General features: G+C 37.4%; 1 protein-coding gene and 1 non-coding gene across 8 annotated transcripts in view; both read right to left on the minus strand.

Annotated features, from left to right (window-relative positions):
• The window catches only part of DPY19L4 (dpy-19 like 4), a 68,790-nt gene that overhangs the window by 14,860 nt on the left and 26,837 nt on the right, over positions 1-27,093 (minus strand). For 6 of the 7 annotated variants that reach the window (XM_086695568.1, XM_086695567.1, XM_025922837.2 and 3 more), the window contains 9 exons: positions 23,909-24,043; positions 20,578-20,709; positions 20,383-20,481; positions 19,876-19,949; positions 14,377-14,535; positions 13,606-13,725; positions 7,828-7,948; positions 5,259-5,315; positions 1,146-1,228 (listed from right to left, as the gene is read on the minus strand). In XM_086695568.1, coding sequence (XP_086551694.1) covers positions 1,146-1,228; positions 5,259-5,315; positions 7,828-7,948; positions 13,606-13,725; positions 14,377-14,535; positions 19,876-19,949; positions 20,383-20,481; positions 20,578-20,709; positions 23,909-24,043 — 980 coding nt within the window. The remainder of the gene's footprint in view (positions 1-1,145; positions 1,229-5,258; positions 5,316-7,827; positions 7,949-13,605; positions 13,726-14,376; positions 14,536-19,875; positions 19,950-20,382; positions 20,482-20,577; positions 20,710-23,908; positions 24,044-27,093) is intronic. The other variant, XM_086695566.1, reaches the window with a different exon arrangement.
• LOC112859820 (U6 spliceosomal RNA) lies at positions 19,116-19,222 on the minus strand. The gene has a single exon (XR_015247090.1). It is a non-coding gene; the product is annotated as a U6 spliceosomal RNA (small nuclear RNA).

Below are 27,093 nucleotides of genomic sequence, written 5' to 3' on the forward strand. Positions count from 1 at the left end.
CTCGCGGTCCGTGAGTTCGAGCCCCGCGTCAGGCTCTGGGCTGATGGCTCAGAGCCTGGAGCCTGTTTCCGATTCTGTGTCTCCCTCTCTCTCTGGCCCTCCCCCGTTCATGCTCTGTCTCTCTCTCTGTCCGAAAAATAAATAAATGTTGGAAAAAAAAAAAAAAAAAATTAAAAAAAAAAAAATTTAAAAATAAATAAATAAAATAAAATATGTATGGCTATTAAAATTAAAATCTTAAATTTTGGTAAACTTCGTTAACAAGACTAGTAATCCACCACTTATCCAACCCAGGGTAAAAGAAACAACCTCTTGACTATCTAAATAAAGGAATATTTGTTTCTTTACATTCTACATTTCTAGGTGTAGCACAGAAAGAGTCTCAAATCTCAAACTTATCAATGCTATATATATTAGCTTTTTATTTCTTTAAGTAAGGGGCTTGAACTCACAATCCAGAGATCAAAAATCACATGCTTTTTTTAAGTTTTTTTATTTATTTTTGAGAGAGAGAGTGCGCACGCTTGTGAGCAGGGGAGCAGCAGAGAGAGAATCCTAAGCAGGCTCTGTGCTGTCAGTGCAGAACCCAACACTGGGCTCAATCTCATGACCGTGAGATCATGAACTGAGCTGAAATCAAGAGTCAGACGCTTAACTGACTGAGCCACCCACGCGCCCTGAGTCACATGCTCTGACTGAGCTAGCCAGGTGCCCCTGAATGCTACTTTCTTTTTTTTTTAAGTTTATTTTTGAGACAGAGAGCGAAGGTGCACACATGAACAGGGGAGGGGCAGAAAGAGGGAGCCAGAGAATCCCAAGCAGGCTCCAAACTGTAAGCGCAGAGCCCAATAGCAGGGCTCGAACCCACAAACCATGAGATCATGACCGGAGCTGAAATCAAGAGTCAAATGCTTAACCATCTAAGCTACCCAGGTGACCTAATGCTGTATTTCCAATGGAGAGGAGTTCAATTAGAAAATCAGAACTATAAGTCAATTAAAAACTAAATATCCCTAAAAGCACGGGGCAAAATTCTAAGTTTTATGAGAACAATTTGGAAAAGGATTAATTTATTATTTCCCCTGAATTGATGAGATAGCATGCAACAATGGTTTAACAAAAGTGTTAAGCAGTTCAATTCTTACTTTATCCAGGTCATAAGTTCCACTGTATCTGGGTCATAAAATTCTTGTAGTTCCATTAGTTCTGTCATTAATCTTGGAAAAAACTAAAATGCAAAACAAAATTCCCAAAACTATGTATAAGTATCCAAAAAGTTCAAAACTGCTCCAGAGTATTTACCACGAGACTAACGTAAGACAAACAATATTATAACATCATTCTCATGGAAAAAATATCATGGATCTTTTTACTTTCTTTCAGTGAGCTGCTCATTCTTCTCAGTCCAAATAATCTAAATAATCTATTTTATGGTTAATTTACTGCCTAGACTCAATAAATAATTTTATCATTACCAAACAATCATCAGTTTCATCTTTCAGGAACACACAATTAATTTAACAGGTTTATTGGCAATTAGTTTCGTGTTATACTACAATAAACTAAAGAATTTATATTATTTTATAAATATTCAAATTTTGGAGTTGCCAAAACACTTTTTGTAATTCCAGTGTAGTTAACATACAGCATTATATTCCTTTCAGGTGTACAATATACTGATTAAACAATTACCTATATTACTCAGTGCTCATCAAGATAAGTGCGTGTGTGTGTATTATACATATAATATATATATTTATATATGTAATATACACACACACACCATATCTTCTTTAGCCATTCATATATCAATGGACAATTCCCTATATTACTCAATTAATTCCCTGTATTACTCAGTGCTCATCAAGATAAGTGTGTGTGTATATTATACATATATATTATTATATATAATATATACACACATGCCATATCTTCTTTAGCCATTCATCTATCAATGGACACTTAGGCTGTTTCCATAATTTAGCTATTGTAAATAATGCTACAATAAACATAGGGGTGCATGTATCACTCTGAATTAGTGTTTTTGTATTCTTTGGGTAAATATCTGGTAGTGCAATTGCTGGATCATAAAGTAGTTCTATTTTTAATTATTTGAGGAACCTCTACACTGTCTTCCACAGTGGCTGTACAATTTGCATTCCCACAAACAGTGCATGAGTGTGTCTATTTCTCCATATCCTCACTAACACTTGGTTTTTTATTTTTGGTTTTTTAGGGTTTTTTTTTAATGTTTATTCATTTTTGAAAGACAGAGAGACAGAACACAAGCAGGGGTGGGGCAGAGAGAGAGGGGGACACACAATCTGAAGCAGGCTCCAGGCTCTGAGCTGTCAACACAGAGCCCGATGCGGGGCTCGAACTCACGAACGGTGAGATCATGACCTGAGCCGAAGCCAGACATTCAACTGACTGAGCCACCCAGGCGCCCCTTTAGTTTTTTTTTTAAGTTTATTTATTTACATTGAGAGAGAGAGAGAGAGAGAGAGAGAGAGAGAGAGAGAGAGAGAGAGAGAAAGGCAGAGAGAGAATCCTAAGCAGGCTCTGCACTGTCAGTGTGGAGCCCGATGTGGGGCTCAAACTCACAAACCGTGAGATCCAGACCCGAGCAGAAAAGTCACGCACTCAACCGACTGAGCCACCCAGGTGTCTCTGTAATTTTTATTTTAGCTCTTCTGACCAGTGTGAGATGGTATCTCATTATGGTTTTGATTTGCATTTTTATGATGATGAGTGATGCTGAGCATCTTTTCATGTGTCTATTAGCCATCTGTATATCTTCTTTGGAGAATTATGTCTTCTGCCCACTTTTAAATTGGATTATGTTTTTTAGGTGTTGAGTTGTATCAGTTCTTTATATATTTTGGATACGAACCCCTTATCAGATATGTCATTTGCAAACGTCTTCTCCCATTCAGTAGATTGTCCTTTTGTTCTGTTGATTGTTTCTTTTGCTGTTCAGAAGCTCTTTATTTTGGTGTAGTCCCAAATAATTTATTTTTACTTTTGTTTCCTTTGTCTCAGGAAACATACCTAGAAAAATGTTGCTATGGCCAATGTCAGAGTAATTAATGCTTGTGTTCTCTTCTAGGATTTTTATGATTTCGGGTCTCACATTTAGGTCCTTAGTCCATTTTGAGTTTATCTTTGTGTATGGTGTAAGAAAGTGGTCCAGTTTCATTGTATTGTATGTAGCTGTCTAGTCTTCCCAACAGCATTTGTTGAAGACTGTCCTTTTCCCATTGCATATGCTTGCCTCCTTTGTTGAAGATTAATTTCTGGGCTTTCTATTCTGTTCCATTGATCTATGTGTTTATTTTTGTGCCAGTACCATACTGTTTTGATTACTATAGCTTTGTAATATAACTTGAAGTCTGGGGTCATGATACTTTCAGTTTTGCTTTCCAAGATTGCTTTGGCTATTTGGGGTCTTTTTTGGTTCCATACAAATTTTAGGAATGTCTGTTCTAATTCTACTGGTATTTTGATACAGATTGCATTAAATGTGTAGACTGCTTTGGGTAATATAGACATTTTAACAATATTTGTTCTTGTTTTTTTTTTAATAAGTTTATTTTTATTTTGAGAGAGATAGAGCCAAGCAGGGGAGGGACACAGAAAGAGAGAGAGAGAGAGAGAGAGAGAGAGAGAGAGAGAGAGAGAGAGAGAATCTCACACAGGCTTTATGCCATCAGCACAGAGCCTGATGCAGGGCTCAAACTCACAAACTGTGAGACCATGACCTGAGCCGAACTCAAGAGTCAGATGCGTAACCCACTGAGCTGCCCGGGTGCCTCCAATAGTTGTTTGTCTAATCCATGAGCATGTGACATCTTTCCATTTCTTTGTTTTGTCTTCAATTTCTTTCATCAGGTTTTATCGTTTTCAGAGTACAGGTCTTTCATCTCTTTGGTTAGGTTTATTCCTAGGTATCTTATTATTTTTGGTACAATTGTAAATGGGATTGTTTTCTTAATTTCTTTCTGCTGTTTAACTTCTCTTTCTCATATTTATTTATTTTGAGAGAGAGAGAGAGAGAGGATGAATGAGGGAGGCTCAGACAGAGAGGAAGAGAGAGAATCCCAAGTAGGCTCCATGCTGACAGCGAGGAGCCCAATGTGGGGCTCAATCCCACAAACCATGAGATCATGACCTGAGCTGAAATCAAGAGTTGGGACGCATAACCAACTACGCCACCCAGGTGTCCCTCTTTTTTCATTTTCATGAATGTGAGATCATGACCTGAGCTAAAATCAAGAGTCAGACACTAAACCCACTGAGCCCCCCAGGTGCTCCAATAGAGTTTCCTATATATAATATCACGTCATCCGCAAATAACAAAAGTTTTACTTCTTTACCAACGTGGATGCCTTTTATTCCTTTCTTTGGTCTGACTGCTATGGACTTCTAACTTCCAGTACTATGTTGAATAAAAGTGGTGAGAGTCAGTCTTGTTCCTGACCTTAGAAGAAAACCTCCGTTTTTCAATACTGAGTACGATGTTAGTTGTGGGTTTTTCATTACAAAATGCTTTTTAATAAAAAATTTTTTTTAACATTTATTTATTTTTGAGAGAGACAGACACAGAGTGTGAGCAGGAGAGGGGCAGAGAGAGAGAGGGAGACACAGAATCTGAGGCAGGTTCCAGGCTCTGAGTTGTCAGCACAGAGCCTGATGCAGGGCTCAAACTCACGAACCGCGAGATCATTACCTGAGCTGAAGTCAAACGCCCAAACTGACAGAGCTACCCAAGTGCCCCCCCAAATTGCTTTTTAATATTATCACCTATTTATTCAGTAATGGCCTTTGCCAATTATAAACTGAATTAGTAACAGAATTAGACTGTAGAAAACTGAGCAGCGCCTGGGTTTATAGGACTGAGCCCTGCGATGGGCCCCCCACTAAAGGCGTGGAGCTTGCTTGGGATTCTCTCTCTCCGTCTCCCCTATTCGCACACACATGCACATGCTCTCTCTCAAAATAAATAAACATTTAAATATAAATAAATAAATAAATAAATAAATAAATAAATAAATAAGGAAACCACAGAAAATTCATCATGTGGCATTCTAAAAATGTTTTAACTCTTGTATTGTGTTCCTAATGATAAAAAATTAGGCATACTAAGAATATCACACTTTATTTGGTTAGAATAGTATCTCAATATAAATATGCTACACACATGTAAATTTATCACTACCTTGTAAAGTACATTTTCATAATATAAAAACCTTTCTTACCTCTTTCCATAAGCTGAGACCTATTATAGTGGGCACAGCCATGCTCAGAATAAGAGCCTAAAATATTAAAACAAAAATGATTGTGGATACATTTTAGAATGTACTGGAGGTACTAGACATTGACTCCATGATCAATCACAGATTCTTAGAGTTATAAAATTTCAGAGAAACTGAAGTCAATGTGGAACCTAGGTTCACAGAGTGAAATGGGTGAAGATTAACGAATTGAAGACATATTAAGCAGGAGATAAAGTGAGACATACATATTTACTATATAAATTTAAGACAGAACAGAAAAAAGGTAACACTTATGGTAGTATTTCAAATAATAAATCAATATTTGACAATTCTGCCAGGAATTTAAGTTATGAACAGCTTAAAAGGACACTGCACCGTGCTACCTAAAAAGCTAGCAACAAAAAGGCAATGAATTAACACAAGAAAAACACCAGTACATATCAATATACAAGTATGCTAAAACAAGAACATATAAATTCCTCTGGAAAAAGACCAGCAAAACACAACATGACTATTACTAAAGATAATTATTCATCATCCCTTTGCCAAAACCTGTTCTTCCTATTGTCCTATGTCTATAACCCTATTTTGGTAACCCTAAAATCCACAGTCACACAAACTAGAGAACTAGGAAATATCTATGATTTGTCTCTCCATACTGTTGAAGCACCAAGTCTCACTAACCTTCTTTTCTAATTTTTTTCACTCCAGTATAGCACAGTATTAAGTGAATAGACCCCAGAGTCAGAAAAACCTGGGTGTAAATCATGATTTCCACATTTATAAACTGTGTGATCTCAAGCAAGTTATTTAACCAGATTAACCCTTAGTTTCTTTGTCTATAAAATACAGACAATAAAACTTAGCTGTTAGGGCCTCTGTAAGCATTGAATAGCACATAAAGTATTTTATAAACAGTACCCGACACGTGGTGAACACTCAATATATTGAAGCTTTTATCACTTCCATTCACCATGGCCAGTACCTTACCTTCTTGGCTTGAATTTGTCACCCTCAAGTCTATCCTTCAAAGAATTATAAGTGTGAACTGAGAGAAAACAGAAGTCTGACTCTCTCACACTCAAACATTTCAATGATTTTTCTACTTCCTATAGGATAAGACCAAGTGTTACTGCATGATATTCAAAGGCCTCCATGACCTTACACGTCTTGAATTCCCCAATCTCATTTCTTGACCACTCTTATCTCACATTTTATGTGCCAAGAAAAGTAAATATATCATGCTTTTTCTTTTCCACTGCTTTTATTCCCTTTGATTACAACATGTTCTTTGCCTATCTATGTTTATTCCTTCTACCATGAATGCCCATCCTTTCTTTCCCATCCATCCAAGTAATAATTCATCATCTTTCAAATTTCAGATTGAAAAGTCTTTGAATCCCTAACAAGACTGAATTAAGTAGCCCTACTCTGTGTTCTAACAGTACCCTGTCAATACTTCTTATTATTTTTATGAATAGGAGACTGTAATCTACCTGATGAAATTAATTTGCATTGCAAGCTCACTGCACATAGCAGGCACAGTGAAAATGTTGTATTCGCATTGAAAACATACAATAGTTTGCCTGGGTGGCTCAGTTGGTTAAGCAGTTAAGTGTCCCACTCCTGATTTTAGTTCAGGTCATGATCTCACAATTTGTGGAATTAAGCCCCACATTGGGCTCTATGCTGACAGTGCAAAGCCTCCTTGGGAATCTCTCTCTCCCTCTCTCTGCCCCTCTCCTGCTCGTTCTCTCTCTCTCAAAATTAAATTAAAAAAACAAAACCAAAAAAAATTTTTTGTTTAAACAACAAAAAAGAAAACATATAATAGTTCCATATCAAATCAAGAATGATATTATAAAAATTCTTTTTTTTATTTTATTTTTTAATGTTTCATTATTTATTTTTGAGAGACAGAGCACAAACAGGGGAAGGGCAGAGAGAGAGGGAGACACAGAATCCGAAGCAGTCTCCAGGCTCTGAGCTGCAAGCACAGAGCCTGACTGGGGGCCCAAACTCACAAACGATGAGATCATGACCTGAACTGAAGTCAGATGCCCAGCCGCTCAAAATTAATTCTTTTTTAATAAATTTTTTAAAAGTTTATTTATTTTGAGAGAGAGAAAGAGTGCACGCAAGCAGGGGAGGGGCAGAGAGAGAGAGAGAGGGAGAGAGACAGAATACCAAGCATGTTCCACACTGGCGGCACAAAGCCCAACGTGGGGCTTGATCTCATAAACCGTGACGTCATGACCCGAACTGAATGAAACCAAGAGTCACACACTCAACCAACTGAACCACCCAGGTGCCCCTAAAAATTAATTCTTGATAGCCTCTAACATTATTGATTCACTCGTATTTTTACCTTCTATTTTACTTATCTGCATTTAAATCAGAAATTCTAAAAAAATTTTTTCCCCCGGGATCTCTTTTTCACTTGAAAGTCATAATATCCTTTACTCACACCATTTCAATTGTATTCAATGTAGTTTCCATTTGTATAACTGAAAGAGAAACAAGTACTTAACACAAAATAACAATGACTCACCAATAACACTGGGTGTACTGTTCGTAATCGAAGCCACTTGAAAAGTGTCATCCAAAGTTCAGGAGAACATACACCAAATGCTGCTAACATGCATACATAAGGAGTCCAGAGGTATTTCAAGCTAGAAAAGAATGGGAGTCACATATCAGATGTCCCATGAACATCATTACTATCTAATTTCTCTATCTTTTTTTTTAAAGATTTTATTTTTTTAAGTAATTTCTGCACCCAATGTGGGGTTCAAACTCATAACCCCAAGATCATTAGTCACATGCTCCACTGACTGAGCCAGCCAGGCAACCCGATTTCTCTTTTCTCAGTTCTTTCCTACAACCCATGAAAATACCATATGTTAAGGGAAAATGAAAAGCTTAGCCTCTAACTTTCAGCAACAGATTGTTATTCATTTCTTAAATAATCAAGAAAACGTGCAGGTTACTAAAATGAGGATGAAATAAGAGCATTAATATAGATGAGAGTGTAGTAAGATTGTACTCTTGGAGAAAATATAAACTGCTATACTTTTCCAGAAGGCAATTTGGCAAAATCTATAAAAAATTTTTTTTAAGTTTTTAGTTTCAGTTTGTTTCATGTTTATTTATTTTTGAGAGGGAGAGAGCGAGCATGCAAGCAGGGGAGGGGCAGAAAGAAAAAGAGAGAGAGAATCCCAAGCAGGCTCCGCACTGCCAGTGCAGAGCCCGACAACAGGCTTGAACCCACGAACTGCAAGACAGGACTTGAGCTGAAATCAAGAGTTGGACGCTTAACCGACTGAGCCACCCAGGCACCCCAAAACCTAGACAAATTTTAAGTACTCCAAGACAACCCCATTTCTAGTAAGTTAGTCAACAGATATATTAGTATATGTATATAAAGATACAAAGGTTTTAACTGCAGTATGTTGTTTTAGTAGAAAAAAACTAGAAACCTGTCCTTCAGTAGGTATTAAATAGTTATGAAAAATATAAAAGCAAAATGTAAAATTGCAGGTACTATACTGCTACCCTAGCTTTTTGGCGATTTAAAAAAATGTAGGGGAACCCGGCTGGCTCAGTTGGTGGAGCATGCAGCTCTTAATCTCAGCGTTGTAAGTTTGAGCCCCATGTTGGGTATAGAGATTACTTAAAAATTAAATCTTAAGAAAAATGAAAACTGACTTGGACTTTGACAGAAGTAGTGTATGTGTATATAGAATACATATTGCTAAGACAAAGGAACTGTATTAGTTTCCTCTGGTCAACCAATATTTCCTCCTAATTACCCCCATTCCTGCTATTCTTCAAGTCACCCAGAATCAAAACTAGAGTCTGGTTTAGAACTCCAGGAGACACCATTCACATTGAATTATATGTACATAACATTCCCTGGAACACCAACTTCCTGCTCTAGAGATTAGACCACTATGTCCAGTCCAATGATTTCTCTGCATCTATCTCTTCCTTACCATTTTATTGCAACAGCCTGATAATTAACATCTCTACCTTTTGTTGTTTTTTAGTAATCTCTATATCCTATGTGGGGCTTGAACTTAAAACCCCAAGAACAAGAGTTGAATACTCTTCCCACTGAGCCAGCCAGGTGCCCTAACATCTCTACCTTTAGACTCTCCTTCAACCAAATGCCAGATGAACCTTCTTCAAACATAATTACAAGACACTTTTTGTTATAGTCTCTAGTGGTTCCCCAGAATCTACTGAAATAAATGAAAACTCATCTAAATTTCAGGGCCCTCAAAAATATGGTGTTGATGCACCTTTTCAGTTTTTCTCCTAGGACTTCCCTAAATATGATTAGTGTTCTAGCCAGAGTTTGCATAACAATATCAAGTGTTCCATTCCATAATGCACATAAGTTTCTCCTTCTTGATACAAGCCCATCCATCCTCGTCTAGTGCTGCCTTAGGCTCTGATTCCCTTTATAGCCAGACCCCTTGAGGTCCATGCTTACCACTTCTTCCTGCCTTCTACTCTCTGATTATGTACTCCTTTAAAAACTCCTTTGACTTCTGAGTTGTAACTCCTCCTAAAGTCCCTCTGCCACAGTCCCTACTGCTACTTACTCAGTTTCCAATTCCCAAATATTTTAGTTTTGGCCCCTTTCCTCCATCTCTATGGCTACCCTTTTCTATATTCTATTATGACACCTTCTTAACCAGCCTGTCTTCCTTTAATCTTGTTTTCCTCAATTATTGCTGCCAGAGAGATCTTACTAAAAACAAATCTGATATAACATTTTTGTTTATTTATTTCTGACAGAGAGAGAGAGACAGAGAGAGAGAGAGAGAGAGAGAGAGAGAGAGAGAGAGAATCCCAAGCAGGCTCTGCACTGTCATTGCAGAGTGCAATGTGGGGCTTGAACCCACGAACTGTGAGATCATGACCTGAGTTGAAACTAGGCATTGGATGCTTAACCAACTGAGCCACCTAAGCACCCCTGACATTTATTCTATCCAGATTATTACACACACACACAAACACACAAGAAAATGAACAGTCTGGCCAACCTCTATTTATCTCTGAAGGCTGTTGCCCCATTTAGGAAATCTTCCTTAAATTGACTTCCTCTGTCCACCCTCTACAACTGAGTTAGTACCTCTCCTCTTGAGTGATTAAAGCACCCTTTGTATACCTTTCTCATAGTACTTACTTTATTCTAACTCTTGGTTTACTTACTCTTTGAAGCAAAAGAGTAGATTTTGTATTTCTTTAATCCCTACTGCCTACTTAATAGAGTGCCTGGCACATTCTGGGTGACTATGCTTATTATTTGCATGAACAGGTGGTCACAGTATTATAGGCCTAGTGAATAAGTTAAAGAAGTAAAGATGAGTGAAAGAATAATGCATATTACATGTTCAAAAACAGGATCTTGAACTTAAAATGGTAGATCCAACAATGAAGAATGGTGAGGGTAATAAAATGTTCTTCTGCAGAGAGAAATAAAACTGAGAGAGTACAAAGGGGGAAAAAGGTAACCCATGCACCAAAATTCTAGTACTACAAGGCAATGAGATGAGAATCAAAACATGAATCACTTAGAATATTCATGGTTTAACACATTTCTTCATCCTACTTACTAGGCATTATGGAATGCTAACTATTAGTGTGAACCACCATTCTCACTTAATGTTTCAGTAAAAGATTCCCATTGGTCAGGGGTTTGGCAGTCTGATAAAGTGTACGGATGACTTAAAAGAAAATGGGTTTTTTTTTTTAAGTTTATTTATTTAAGAGAGAGCATGCATGTGTGCGAGCGGGGGAGAGGCAGAGACAGAGGGAGAGAGAATCCCAAGCAGGTTCCTTGCCATCAGCGTGGAGCCTAACGCAGGTCTCGAACCCGCAAACCGTGAAATCATGACCTGAGCCAAAATCAAGAGTCAGTCGGTTAACCAACTGAGTCTTCCAGATGCCCCAAGAAAATGTTTTTATTTATTTATTTTTAATGTTTATTTATTTTTGAGACAGGGAAAGACAGCATGAATGGGGAAGGGTCAGAGAGAGAGGGAGACACAGAATCCGAAACAAGTTCCAGGCTCTGAGCTGTCAGCACAGAGCCCGACGCGGGGCTCGAACTCACAGACCGCGAGATCATGACCTGAGCCGAGTCGGACGCTTAACCGACTGAGCCACCCAGGCACCCCAAGAAAATGTTTTTAAATGCATAAAGTACATAGGTTTACAAAGGAAACCAATTATGCTGAAATATTGATATCAAATAATAAAAAGATTTATAATATAGCACATTTGTGCTTATTAAGATGTTAAATGCAGGCCCAATGATAACTGTAACTTTGAGGTTGTGATGTATATAGTATTTCAAGATAAAAAATTAATATAATACTTGAAAACAGCTAAGCTTTCTTTTTGGAAAAGCACCATGGGACTGTGATTCAGTATCTATATTCATAATTAGAGAAAATTTAACTTGAGAAATCTTATACTAGGATCAATACTTTTCATTTCTCCCTACTTCCCCTCTTATCCCTCTACCTCAGAATCTTAATGGCTCCTCTTCATGGCAGTGATTTATCTGATTTGTGTATTAAGAGGGAGAATTGAGCATATCCAGCTTAAACATTCTAGGCATCCATATTTTGTATCTTCCTTTTGCAAGGTAGGTGTAGACAGGGGCATAAACTTACCAAGGCTCTAGCCATTAAAGAGGGAAAGCCCAAAGTCGAGGACTAAGGTCAATTTGGGGTGGCAAATAGTAGAAACCCTTTGTTCACACATGAAGAAGTGGTTTCCAATGCAACCTTTATAGAATCAGAATCATTCAGATGATTGAAATGTATTTCTCATATATTTGGTCTTTGTACAATCCCTGGCTCACAGCTCCTAAAATTCTTAGAATCTCCAAAGTGATGAAACTGGAAAGGTATCTTTTTTTATGTTAATGGTAACTTTTTGGAAGACACTCAAGGATGGCACTGGTTGCCAGTGGAGCCAACCATGTGATTAGGGAGTTGGAACTCAGTCCCACTCCAAACCTCTGGGGAGGGAAAAGGGCCTAGAGGTTGAGTTCAATCACTAATGGCCAATAATTTAATCAATCATGCCTATGTGAGGCTTTTATAAAAACCCAAAAGGACAGGGTTTGGAGAGCTTCTGGGTTGGCGACCACATGTAGACCTGGAGAGAGTGGTACACCTAGAGAGATAACGGGAGCTCCGGACCGCTTCCTACAAACATTGCCCTCTGCCGAGCTTCCATCTGGTTGTTCCTGAGTTATATCCTTTTATAACAAACTAGTGATCTAGTAAGTAAAATGTTTCTCTGAGTTCTGTGAACTGTTCTAGCAAGTTAATTGAACCTGAGGAGGGGGATCTAAGAACTTCTGATTTACAGCCAGTTGGTCAGAAGCACAGGTAATAACCTGGATTTGCAACTGGCACATGAAGTGGGTTGGGGGTAATCTTGAACTGTGGAATCTGATGCAACCTCTAGGTGGACAGTGCCAGAATTAAGTCAAAGTGTAGGACATTCAGTTGGTACCTGGACAATTGCTTGTTGTTACTGTGGGAAAAGCCCCTCCTCAAATTGAAATTGAGTATTCAAAATCATTTTATACCCATGTGTCTTATTTTTCATCTGAGTCCAAACTTTAAAGGGTATCATTTACTGAACTCTTAACCTCACAGCACGATTTACCTCTATTTCATTTAACAAAGTTGTAATTTTATTTTTGTGTGATTAATATCTGTCACCTCCATTAGGCCACAGTCACATAAGGTTAGAAACTGTATGTCCACTTTTGCTTACCAATGTACCTTCAGCACCTAGTACAATGCCTGGTCCTTGGAAAACATTCAATAGTTTTTGAACAAATGAGTGAATAAATAAATGTCAGTTCACTGTACTATAAGCACCTCTGTAAACTCCAGATAAATTAAGAAAGTTTGTAGATTTTGAGTTTTTATAGTTTCATAAATATATTCTTTTTTTTTTTTAAGTGTTTTTGTTTTTGTTTTGTTTTGTTTTGTTTTGAGAGAGAGTGCAAACAGGGTAGGGACAGAGAGAGAGAGAGAAAGAGAGAGAGACACACAGACAGACAGACAGAATCCCAAGCAGACTCCACAATGTCAGGGCAGAGCCCAATGCCAGGCTCAAACTCAGGAACCATGAGATCATGACCTGAGCCAAAATCTAGAGTCAGACACATAAACCAACTGAGCTACCCAGGCGTCCCTCATAAATATATTCTTGAAAGTATCCATTTATTACCATTAGAAAGGACAACTGTTTGTAAAAACAAATAGCTCCAATAAAGTACACTTACCCTTCTATAACCATTGCAAGAGAGCCCAATAAAATAGTATGAATCACATGATAAATTATTTCTGGCCTTCCTCCAATTCGTCCATCTTCAAGCGTAATAGTTTCTTTCAAGGACTTGCCACTACACAAAGGAAATGATTTTTACTATTGAAAAAACATTTTTAAATAATCAAAGGTCTTAAATTTTTTCAAAAAAAAAAAATAGAAATACAGGTGGTTCTTGAAATCTGAAAGTATATTCTGATAGTCAAATGCCTAACTTATATACATCTCCAAGTCCTTGAAAGGGCTTTTAAGAACCTGAAGAAACTGACTCAGTGAAGACTAAATATGAAAATTCAGGAAATATGACAAAAAAGATTTTTAGGTTCCTTTTCCAAGATTATCACTTAACTAGTTATTGCTTTCAGCCATGACAAAAATATTTTAAAATAGTCTTGATAATTTAAAATCACTTACATTACTAGCTTCATTTAGGTTACAAAAATTATTCTTACATTCAGTAAAAATATGACTAAATTAGTGAAGGAGTCTAACAGTTTAAATGAATATTATTCCTACATTAAATTTGTACATCATGTATTTAGATGTATAAACAAATTTGAATATTATCCGGTTAAGTTATAACGATCTTGTACATGTTCATAACAAGAGAATGGAACTAGAAACTCTAAAACAAATACACAAATATTGGAAGGATACTAAAAATTGATAGTTTACGTATTTCCATAAGGTATTAGTTAGCAATGTGATGATTCTCATAGGTACTTACTTAATTCTCCTAAAAATAACTTGCATCATAGAAAGAAAACAAATAATTAACACTAAAACATAGAAAGGTAATAAAGAAGACTGTGTCAATCGCAAAAAAAAATCTTGAGATGGTGCCTGCAGGGATTCTTGACACAGGAGCCAATTCATTGTAAAATTCCTTGAGAAAACAAAAAGCATGATGTTAAAATCACAGATGTTATAAACTACTGAACATAAAAGTATTATCTCAATAAAAACATAAAACACAAAACATATTTCCTAAATTCACTTGTAACAGTACCCTTTATAAATGAAGATAATAGCGTTAGTAACTCTTCTCAACAAATTGCCCTAATAAATGTAAAACTGCTGCTCTGTATTATCCAGTAATGTGACCATCTCTAGAATTCAATATGGTTTCAATAGAGTTTCACTTTCTATTTTTATCTGGAAACAACAAAAAATTCAGCTGTCCAACCCTTCCATCTGCAGTGCTCAACATGGTAGCTACTAGTTACAATGGGGCTATTAGCACTTGAAATGCGGCCAATGCAAATGGAGATCTACTTTAAGTATCCCGGATTTCAAACATAAAAGAAAATGAAAAAGGACAAAAGAATACAAAATAGCTCATTAGTAATTTTTATACTGTTTGCACATTAAAATATTTTAATAAATCAGATTAAATAAATTTATAATTAAAATAAAATTCCCTTGTTTCGTTTTACCTTTTTTAAAATTTATTTTACTTCATTTAAATTTTTAACGTTTATTTATTTTTGAGAGAGAGCAAGAGCGTGAGCCGGGGAGGGGCAGAGAGAGGGAGACACAGAATCAGAAGCAGGCTCCAGGCTCTGAGCTGTCAGCACAGAGCCCGATGCGGGACTCGAACTCACTAACTGTGAGATCATGACCTGAGCTGAAGTTGGATGCTTAACCAACTGAGCCACCCAGTACCCCTCTTTTTACTTTTTTTAATTTTTTTTTTTTTTAACGTTTATTCATTTTTGAGACAGAGAGAGACAGAGCATGAACGGGGGAAGGTCAGAGTGAGAGGGAGACACAGAATCTGAAACAGGCTCCAGGCTCTGAGCCGTCAGCACAGAGCCCAACACGGGGCTCAAACACACGGACCGTGAGATCATGACCTGAGCCGAAGTCGGACGTCCAACCGACTGAGCCACCCAGGCGCCCCTCTTTTTACTTTTTTTAATGTGGCTCCTAGAAAATTACATATGTGACTCACATTATATTATTGGACAGTCCTGTTTTATATGGATAAATGTAATTCAACTAGGACCCATTTTGAAAAATATTTCTTTTAGGTTTATTTATTTTTGAGAGAGAGAGCATGCACACGAGTGCGTCGGGGAGGGACAGAGAGACAGGGAGACAGAGAATCCCAAGCAGGCTCCATGCTGTCAGCTCAGAATTGGACATGGAGCTCAAACTCATGAACCATGAGATCATGACCTGAGCTGAAATCAAGAGCTGGATGCTTAACCCACTGAGTCACCCAGGTGCCCCACGGGACTCATTTTAAGAGAGTAACCTAATTATTACGACAGAAGTCATAAGATTTAACACATAAACATTTCAAGCTATAAGAATCAAGATAAACTTCTTTTGACTCTAAGCTAAATATGATTAACAAGGCTCCTGCTTATATATAGTTTTATCTGCATTCTCAACATCTGACCCATCTCCAACCACCATTTTATCCTTAATCCTAACCCTGGGAAAGGAGCTAAGAGATGGAGTGATCTTCGGGAGAGTTCATGGGTGGCCTGAGAATGCCTGCTTCACAAATCACTGGGTTTAGAATTAAAGGTCAAAGTTTCACAATGTGTCAAGCAGCAATACAACTGTATCAAAGAGGCTGCTATCCAACTGTCTTGTATATATGATTGTATGATGAATTCATGTCTTTTTTATCTGCCTATTAAACGTACTAATTCTGTAAGATCCAATTCAAATTTCAATTTCATGAATATTCTTCCACGTCACCCAGTCTCAATCTTTCCTTCCCCATATTCCCATGGCACTTTACTTATCCTTCTATTATAGCACTTAATACAATTTGCTAGTTTAAGATTATAGTCATTTTTTAATAGCTCAGAATACCTGGCCTAGTATCGTGCACATCCAATATTTATTAACATTTCATTACTGGTTCTTGAAAGTCTGTCTCAACAGAAATGTTTCCTCAAAACCTCTTTGATCTTGGCCGCAGCAACGTCTTACTCAGCATGTCTCCAGAGGCAAGGGAAACAAAAGCAAAAATGAACTATTGGAACCTCATCAAAATAAAAAGCTTCTGCACAGCGAAGGAAACAATCAACAAAACTAAAAGGCAACTGATGGAATGGGAGAAGATATTTGCAAACGACATATCAGATAAAGGGTTAGTATCCAAAATCTATAAAGAAGTTATCAAACTCAACACCCAAAAAACAAATAAGCCAGTGAAGAAATGGGCAAAATACATGAATAGACACTTCCTCAAAGAAGATATCCAGATGGCCAACCAACACACGAAAAAATCCTCAACATCGCTCATCATCAGGGAAATACAAATTAAAACCACAATGAGATACCACCTTACACCTGTCAGAATGGCTAATGTTAACAACTCAGGCAACAACAGATGTTGGATGTGGAGAAAGAGCATCTCTTTTGCACTGCTGGTGGGAATGCAAACTGGTGCAGCCACTCTGGAAAACAGTATCTAGGTTCCTCAAAAAATTACAAATAGAACTACCCTACGACCCAGGAGTTGCTCTACTAGGTATTTATCCAAGGCATACAGGTATGCTGTTTCGAAGGGATACATGCACCCCCATGTTTATAGCAGCACTATCAACAATAGCCAAAGTATGGAAAGAGCCCGAATGTCCATCGATGGATGAATGGATAAAGAAGATGTGGTTTATACATACAAGGAAGTATTACCTGGCAATTAAAAAGAATGAAATCTTGCCATTTGCAACTACATGGATGGAACTAAAAGGTATTAAGCGAAGCAAAATTAGTCAGAGAAAGGCAAGTATCATATGACTTTACTCATATGAGGACTTTAAGAGACAAAACAGATGAACATAAGGGAAGGGAAACAAAAATAATATAAAAACAGGGAGGGGGATAAAACAGATGAGACTCATAAATATAGAGAACAAACAGAGGGTTACTGGAGGGGTTGTGGGAAGGGGGATGGGCTAAATGGGTAAGGGGCATTAAGGAATCTACTCCCGAAATCATTGTTGCACTATACGCTAATTTGGACGTAAATTAAAAAAAATAAAATTAAAAAATACATATTAAAAAAAAAAAATGTTTCCTGACATTCTGGTGAACTACAAATCCTAATACCCAGTTGGCACATGTGAGTGTAAGGCATTTACTATTTATACCACCCATGTTATTAACTGTACAAAAACTACCAAGTGAGATGTCAATATTCTTAAGGACAGAGACACTACCTTATTCTTAAAATACCTATTATATTACCCAGCGAAACAAATCTAGTACCTGACATGCTGAAGAAAGGGGCACTACATAACATCAACTAAGAAATGCTAGACAAAAGCAGCCCTTAATCCTATTTGTGAACTCTAGAGTTTTCCAAGATTAAAGAAAAAGTCAGGGGAAAGGCTAGTCAATTATGGAGATCTATAACCAATTTTTCCTAATTGCCTGCTAAGTGTCAGGCCTATAAATATCCCTGAAAAAGACATGATCCCTGCCCTTATGGAGTATATGGCCTCTTACGGGATTTTACCTCAGTAGATATCCATACCTGACTTAACAAACTTCAGAAGATTTCTGAAGTGTTTAAACCATGTCAAAAGCTTTATTAACTGTGATATAACACACATGAAATTCCATGCACAGCATCTGAAATCCCATGTAATCACAGTGAATTATAAGGTTCTAAGGTATATTAGAAGAACTAGAAAAATGTGTAAATATTTTTTCTGTTATGCAAGTGGACTCCATCAGTGCATAAGTCATTTATTTCACTTTAGATTTAAAAAATGCATTTAACAAACAAAAGGTACATTATTCTTGAATTTAAAAGTCAGCTTCTGATCTAATCCACTATTATGATCTCATTTCTTTGCTATGAAATAAGTATCTTACTGCCCACCTCTTTTTGATGCAAACATTTTTAGTGGTTACAATTACATTGGTTCTTGGGGGGTCTGGATGGCTCAGTCGGTTAAGTGTCTGACTTCAGTCTAGGTCATGATCTCGCTGTTCCTGAGTTCAAGCCCCGCAGCTCAGAGCCTGGAGCCTGTTTCAGATTCTGTGTCTCCCAATCTCTCTCTGCCCCTCCCCCACTCATGCTGTCTCTCTCTCTCTCTCGCTCTCTCTCTCTCAAAAATAAACATTTAAAAAAATTTTTTTAATTACATTGGTTCTTTATTTATTTTATATCTTTAATTTATTCTGACTTTAGACTGTATCATTGTTCCGCATTAAGAGAAAAAATACTCTCAAACGCTGTCACACTATTAGGGTTTAAGTACATCTAATTTATAAAACACCTAAATGAGATTTTTTTTAAATGTTTTTATTTATTTTTGACACAGAGAGAGACAGAGCATGAGCAGGGGAGGGGCAGAGACAGAGAGGGAGACACAGAATCCAAAGCAGACTCCAGGCTCTGAGCTGTCAGCACAGAGCCTGACGTGGGGCTTGAACTCACAAACCGTGAGATCGTGACCTGATCTGAAATCGGACGCTTAACTGAGTCACCCAGGTGCCCCTGAGATTTTTTTTTTGCGTGTCATCCTTGCGCAGGGGCCATGCTAATCTTCTCTGTATCGTTCCAATTTTAGTATATGTGCTGCCGAAGCGAGCACATGAGATTTTTTTTTAATGAGAAAAAATATTAATATATTTCTCCTAGATATTGTAATTTTCCAAATTATTTATTTTCTAAGTGGTATGTAATTAAGTGTCTACTACCCCTTGGATTATTTTTGCTCCATATTTTCTAAGTGGTATAGAGTTAGACAAATTTTTAAAAAAATTTTTTTAATGTTTATTTTTGAGAAAGAGAGAGAGAAGGAGAGAGAGCACACGTGCATGGGGGGGTGGGGGGGGTGAAGAAAGACACAGGGAGACACAGAATCTGAAGCAGGCTCAGGCTCTGAGCTGTCAGCACAGAGCCTGATACAGGGCTTGTACTCAAGAGTCAGGAGATCATGACCTGAGCCAAAGTCACATGCTTAACCAACTGAGCCACCCAGGAGCCCCTAGATAAATTTTTATATAATCTAAAACTTACTGGGGTGCCTGAGTGGCTCAGTCAATTTCAGCCGAAATTCCTAGTTTCGGCTCAGGTCATGTACTCACAATTTGTGGGTTTGAGCCCTGTGTCAGTGTCTGTGCTAATGGCACCAAGCCTGCCTGGGATTCTCTCTCTCTTCCTCTCTGCCCCTTCCTGACTTCTGCATGCACTCTCTCCCTCTCAAAATAAATAAACTTAAAAAAATTAATAAATAAAACTTACTTAGTCATATTTAATCCAAATTTTACTTCAAGGAATTTCAGCATGTGCCCATTTTCTTTGTGTGGGACAAACATCTGGAAGTAAAAAACACTAGTTACAACAAAGAACTATTAGCTATGCTCACAGTAATGTTTCTGTCTAGAAATTGAAAACACAGCAAGACTATAAAACAAAAAATATGAATTAAAAAGGAATTAAATAATACATGCTATAACTATGAAGCAAGGAGACTTGACATACTCTTTTGAACACTTTTACTCATCTCAATTTACTCCATATATTACTTAATATTTTAAATGAAATGGAAAATAAGGTGTATCTTTTAAGCGTATCTAGAAAAGAATCAGAATCCTATATTCTCATGAAAGAATGATCATTGTTCAACTTGTAATTTTACTGTAAAAACTTTATTACCATGCTATGTTATCATGCTCATTAAAATTTAGCCCCGTACTTTCATTATTCAACTTGCTCTTCTACATGAATTTCAGACCCAGAGTTATTTACCTTCATTATAATATTCAGTGTCACTGTCAGAGTACACACCAAGTAAAAATTAATCACTTTCATTATTTTGGCTATAAAAGTTCCTTTTTTCACATTCAGCTGTGGGAAAAACAACCATGAACAAAGAAGTGAGGCATGAAAAATGAACAATTAAAAAATTTACCACAAGAATGATAAAAAGGCAATTCTTATTACCTGAAGGCACTTAGCAAGCATTAAGGCTACTACTAAACTTAATAGAGGAGACACCAATAAAGCTGAATTCTCAAACTGCAGTAAATATCCCAGAAAGAGAGAAAATATATAGATTTTATAAACTTCATGAACCTGTTGAAACAAAATAAGATGAATGAGATTAAAATGAATCTTACTGTACATCTTTTCATTGGTTTTGTGTAGAGTAGATTATAAATAATTATTAGTATCCAATTATATTATTATAAATCAATTATAAAATAAATGCTCTACTATAATTTAGGATATATTATACAAATGTTTAATCTGTATTTTTAATGTTATGGTATGAAATGAATTTCTTATTTTCTTAGAAATAACTCTTATAAGCAAAGTAAAAAGCTTTAAAACCAAGGACATCTAAATCAGACTGAAAAAAATCTTAGTCCTAGGCTCTGATTTAATTTTACTTGGCTTGCTTGCCCTGTTATTAAAATCCATCTATACATCATCAAACTGCATACATCAAAAATTATCATCTTTAGCAGCAGTTCCCAAACACCACCTAGTAAAAACATTGCCATGAAATGTAGCACCAGAGACCAGTATTTTTCGATTTGGTCCATTAACAGTGAGCATAAGAAAGTCAAATTCGGGGCGCCTGGGTGGCGCAGTCGGTTAAGCGTCCGACTTCAGCCAGGTCACGATCTCGCGGTCCGTGAGTTCAAGCCCCGCGTCAGGCTCTGGGCTGATGGCTCAGAGCCTGGAGCCTGTTTCCCATTCTGTGTCTCCCTCTCTCTCTGCCCCTCCCCCGTTCATGCTCTGTCTCTCTCTCTGTCCCAAAAAAATAAATAAACGTTGAAAAAAAAAAAAAAATTTTTAAAAAAAAAAGAAAGTCAAATTCAATATCCTAATAGAAGATCTCCCAAGAAAGTTGTTTGTCTTATAAGATTTCTTTTCTAAAAAAAAAAAAAAAAAAAAAAAAAAGATTTCTTTTCTAAAATTCAATAATATAGTAATTTTCTCTACCAGAAGATTAATTCCTTTTGGAAAGGGAAAACTAAGACAAAATATAGACATTAGTTAGGGGAGGAAATCAAAAGACAGAGTGTTAAAGGGAAAAGAAAAGAAAAGAAAATGAAAAAGAAAAAGAGAAAGAAAAAGAAAAACAGAAAAAAAATATCTGGCCTCTTAGAAGGCCAGAGCCATTAAGAAAAAGAAATACCTCACTGTAGGAAGGCTGAAACATTGACTGGGAGAAGGCACAATGGGATCTTCCAGGTGCTAAAAAAATTCTACTTCCTGATTTTGGATGCTGGTTCTGGAGATGTGTGCTAGTTATTGAGTGACTGTCTCTTAGCTCCAAACCTATCCCTCTACCCACTGTCTTGTAATGCTGGGGTTGAGGACTCTGCTTTCTATGTCTCTGCTTTTCCAGTTGGCTCCCTATTAAACTCTGCCAATATGAAATGCTAGAGAGAGATAGTAAGGCTGAAGAAGAAGGGAGGAGCTTGTGGCTTCCTGTCTGCTTTGCAGTTCCTGTGAGTATCATATCAGCAATACTTCTTCACTCCACTAGAGCAATTCCTTCCAGCTAAAGCAGCTAAATGCATGTGCAGCTTCTCCAACACTCGACAGACCAGCTTTAACACATTCTCTTGCCCCGGAGACCCCAGGGCCAGCTGGACAGAGCCCCCATTCTCAGAAGTCTGGGTTCCATTTCTCCAGTTCAGAGACTCCAGCAAAGCTGGGAGGCAGCCCCTCCTTAGAAGCCTGAGTTTCAGCTCCACAGGGGTTCCTCTTCTAAGTTTTGAAGTTTTAAAAACTCCAATTTCTCCCCTTTGCTCCCTCAACTCTAGTGGTGGTAACTGCTTCCTGCAGTTGCTTCCTGTATGATGCTTTTGGGTTCTTGCTACCCTTTCAATTAATAAGATAATGGCATTGTATTTGATTAATGACTCTTTATGTTAAACACCCTCAATTCAATTAACCTAAATGTTGATATTCATCAGGATTCTGGATCATCTAAATATATAGGATGAAGAAAAGAAAGAGCAAGAAGACCCACGAGTTTCTGGCTTGGACAACATATTAAATACTTAATAAATGTTTATAAATAAAAGATAAGAAAAGAGTGAAAAAGATAAAGATAAAAAAAGGAACCAAATACTGATGGGAACCTTTAACCACTGTAGGCAGTTATATAAACTGATAGAACCATTCTGGACAAAGGCTTGCTATGTGGTTAGGTTGAATATGCATATATCCTTTGACTTGTAATTCCACTATGAAGTGTATACTCTAGAAAAATCTTACACTTATGTCCCAGGTAAGAATGCTTATAGCAGCATTGGTCATATGGACAATAAACTGGAAAAAAAACCTGAAATGTCCATCAACAATAGAATGTGTAAATACATAAACATGAAAGAAATATAGGTCTGTACATCATCAAGGATGAATCTCAAAAGCAAATCAGACAAAAGTAAACAATACATTATTTTCAGCATGTTTTAAGGAATATATAGATAGGTAGTAAAAACCACAAGGAAACAGGAGGAAAGGATTAACAAAACTCAGGACAGTGAACCTCTGTTGGGGAGGGAGCAAGATGTGACTGGAAGCAGTTAAAAGCGGGACTTCTGGGTATTCAAATGCTCTATTTCTTGGCCTGGATGGTCAAACAGTCATGTTTTATTCCATATAGTATATTTACACAGAGTATATACACTCTTTTGTGTCTATTCTATATTTCACTTTTTTTTTTTGTTTGTTTGTTTAAAGAAATAGAAAGGGAAGGAGAAATGGCTCAAAAGAGCAAAAGCACATGGTGACTTTGGGTAAGCAGGCTGTCTTGAAGGGAATTTCGAAGTCCTTCTTTTTTTTTTTTTTTTTTAAATTTTTTTTTGAACGTTTATTTATTTTTGGGACAGAGAGAGACAGAGCATGAACGGGGGAGGGGCAGAGAGAGAGGGAGACACAGAATCGGAAACAGGCTCCAGGCTCCGAGCCATCAGCCCAGAGCCTGACGCGGGGCTCGAACTCGCGGACCGCGAGATAGTGACCTGGCTGAAGTCGGACGCTTAACCGACTGCGCCACCCAGGCGCCCCTCGAAGTCCTTCTTAAATGGCTGGGAGAATGAGTTTAACGATCTTTTGAGTACAAGTGTGAAGTCAGAGCCTATTAAAACATTTCAAAATAATCCCACCGCTGCCCCCCAAAACAAAACAAACAAAACCCAAACAACAAAAATTTCAAAATAAAGCTTAAAAGCCAAATTACCTAAAGATACGACACTATAAAAATATTTATTCTCCGGATTTAAAACCACAATTTTAAAATTCAAAGTACCTTCTCACTTTGCTCCAGTGAAAAACTATCTAGCAAGAATAGAGATATTGCTTGAAGAAATAAGAGATAGTGGCTGTACTCCCACATCATCATAAACGTGTAAGTTGAAGCACTCATCAACAAGTAGCAAAACCTCTAGGGAAAACAAAAGAAAGAGACTAAATATCAGTAGCTTCATTACTATAAAAATCCATGAGGTTGTTACCTCAAAGTTGCAGCCCTGTTACTGGTTCAACTTTAAGCTATATAATTCTAGAAATTTTGTTTTTAAGTCACATAATTATTATTAAATCCTTACATAAACAATAAGATCTTAAATAAAACACAGAGATAAATAAATCCTCAAAGTTCAAAACCATATTGAGAATTTCAGGAAGACAAAGGGAAAAAAGTCAGTACATTTTTCTTTTATCACAAGAGGTAAAGTAATAAATATAAGACAACGGTGGCTTTTGCTAGACGTGGCGACGGGCTTTTATATTGTGAAAGTAACTCCATTCACTCTAAAAAACATGTTCACTTCCAAATTTCCCTAAGAGTTTACATTTAAACAGTCTGTTTATGTCTCAGCCTATTCCACAGTCCAAGGAAAAAAGCCCACTGCTCTTTTTTCATTACTTCTCAGCAAATGTGTGCCCTTGCCTTTCCCCAATGCTTGTACTGTCAATCATATAAAACTCTTTTTTCCTCTGCTAACATACTAAACACAAGGACTTCTTGTCCTTGCCTGGCTAAAATCAATTCTGTCTTTCCAAATGTTACCTCCCAAGTGATCCCTTAGTGAGAAACCCAAGTCTGACAAATCCATTGTTCCTTAGCATATTTCTAACAACCTCTACTTCCTCCAGGGATCTGCATTTTTATTGCCAATTCCTCCATCAGCCATGGTATCACATGACTTTGTTCTGATAAGAATAGCAAAGGAGAAAGGCAATAAGGGTCTAGTCTAGTCAAGAAACCTAATAGCCATGCTCTCTTCTAAAACTAAGTCTTCCAGGGTGCCTAGGTGGCTCAGTTGGTTTAGCATTCAACTTTGGCTCAGGTCATGATCTCACAGTTCGTGAGTTCGAGCCCCGCATCAGGCTCTGTGCTGACAGCTTGGAGCATAGTGCTTGCTTCAGATTCTGTGTCTCTCTCTGCCCCTCCCCTGCTCATGCTCTCTCTCTCTCAAAAAAAAAAAAAACAAAAACAAAAAAAAACACACACTTTTTAAAAATTAAAAAATAATAGATTCCAAAATGAGAAATACTTCAGGCCGTCAGCACATATAAAGATTTTCCAGCACCCTGAATAAGATTAAGACCAGAAAACAAAGTGTAAGAGATGGAAAAATTCTATCAGTTGGTCAAAGAATACCAACTGCAAGGCCTAGAGAGCTTAGCACTGATAGAACACATAAGCTTCTGTTCTTCATATCACCATAGCTTTAAAAGAAAGTGTTCTGGAAACTTCTAACGTGGAACAACCAGAACTCTAATAACCAGACCTGAAACCATCATCCCCTGAGAAAACAGTACCAGAAATCAGGTCTAGATCCAGCCTAACTAACCTACTGGGCATGTGGAGATTACTTCAAGGATGTTAGGAAAAAGCTACAGTACAATGAAGCAAATTACTCATGCCATGGGTTTACCCTCAAACTACTTTAAAGGATATACAGTGTGAAATAAGATAGAAATATATGGGCGGGGGGGGGGGGGGGTGCCTGAGTGGCTTGGTCAGTTAAGCCTCCAACTTCAGCTCAGGTCATGATCTCACAGTTCATGAGTTCAGAGCCCCACATTGGGCTCTCCGCTGTCAGTGTGGAGCCTGCTTCAGATCCTCTGTCTCCCTCTCTCTGCCTCTCCCTGCTCATGCACGCTCTCTCTCTTAAAAATAAACAAACACTTAAAAAAAACATTTTTAGGGGCGCCTGGGTGGCGCAGTCGGTTAAGCGTCCGACTTCAACCAGGTCACGATCTCGCGGTCCGTGAGTTCGAGCCCCGCGTCAGGCTCTGGGCTGATGGCTCAGAGCCTGGAGCCTGTTTCCGATTCTGTGTCTCCCTCTCTCTCTCTGCCCCTCCCCCGTTCATGCTCTGTCTCTCTCTGTCCCAAAAATAAATAAACGTTGAAAAAAAAAAAAAATTAAAAAAAAAAAAAAAAGATTTTTAAAAAATATATGTCAAACACAATCTGCACAATTAGCTGTTTTTCCTTTCTCTGAACATTTTCAAAATTCTGTGCACTTTTGTCTATCCTTTATCGTGCTCACTTCATTTTCAACTATGCCTTTATTGTTAACTATTTTACACATATTACTTGACACATTAAATGTATTTTAGTAATCAACCACAGATATGTCTACATAGCTCCAAATAACTGCACAAAGATCTGAGCTTGGACAGCCTGATGCAACAGGGATCACAAGATCTAGACTCAAGACTGGAAGCAAACTACCAAATATGTGATTAAAATACACATCCTATTCCAATACTACTCAGCAATGAAACTAAGCAAACTATTGACACAATGCAATAACTTAGGATGTCAAGGGCATTAGGCTAAATGAAAAAAGCCGATCTTGGGGCACGTGAGTGGCTCAGTCAGTTAAGCCTCCGACTCTTCATTTCGGCTCAGGTCATGATCTCACAGCCGGTGAGATGGATCCCCATGTCAGGCTTTGTGCTGACAGTACAGAGACTGCTTGGGATTCTCTCTCTTCCTCTCTCTCTGCCCTTCCCCTGCTCATTCTCTTTCTCCCTCTCTCTCTCTCAAAAATAAACATTTAAAAAAAAAAAGAAAAAAAGCCAATCTTGAAGGATAACATACTATATAATTCCACTTGTATAACCTTTCAAAATAACAAAATCATTGTGATAAAAAATTAGAGCAGTGGTTGCCAGAAAAACAGAAAATATGCAGTGCTACCATGAAAGATAACATTGCTGCCATTTGTAGTCACTCTATACATCTTCATTAATATTTTCTTAACTTGCAATGACTAAAAGCTATCAATATTACAGAAAAGAAATGGTAAAATAATGAGAGATTAATTTTCAAAATAATAAACTCTTCATTTATTTGCCAAGTAACTGCACTGAAATGATACAACATCTCCTTTCTCTTAAAAATAATTTACCCATCAGGGGCACCTAGGTGGCTCAGTTGGTTAAGCATCTGACTGTTGGTTTTGGCTCAAGTCATGA

Source organism: Puma concolor, chromosome F2 (genome assembly GCF_028749965.1).
Source record: "Puma concolor isolate L17-30 chromosome F2, mPumCon1.1.hap2, whole genome shotgun sequence".
Classification (NCBI taxonomy): domain Eukaryota; kingdom Metazoa; phylum Chordata; class Mammalia; order Carnivora; family Felidae; genus Puma; species Puma concolor.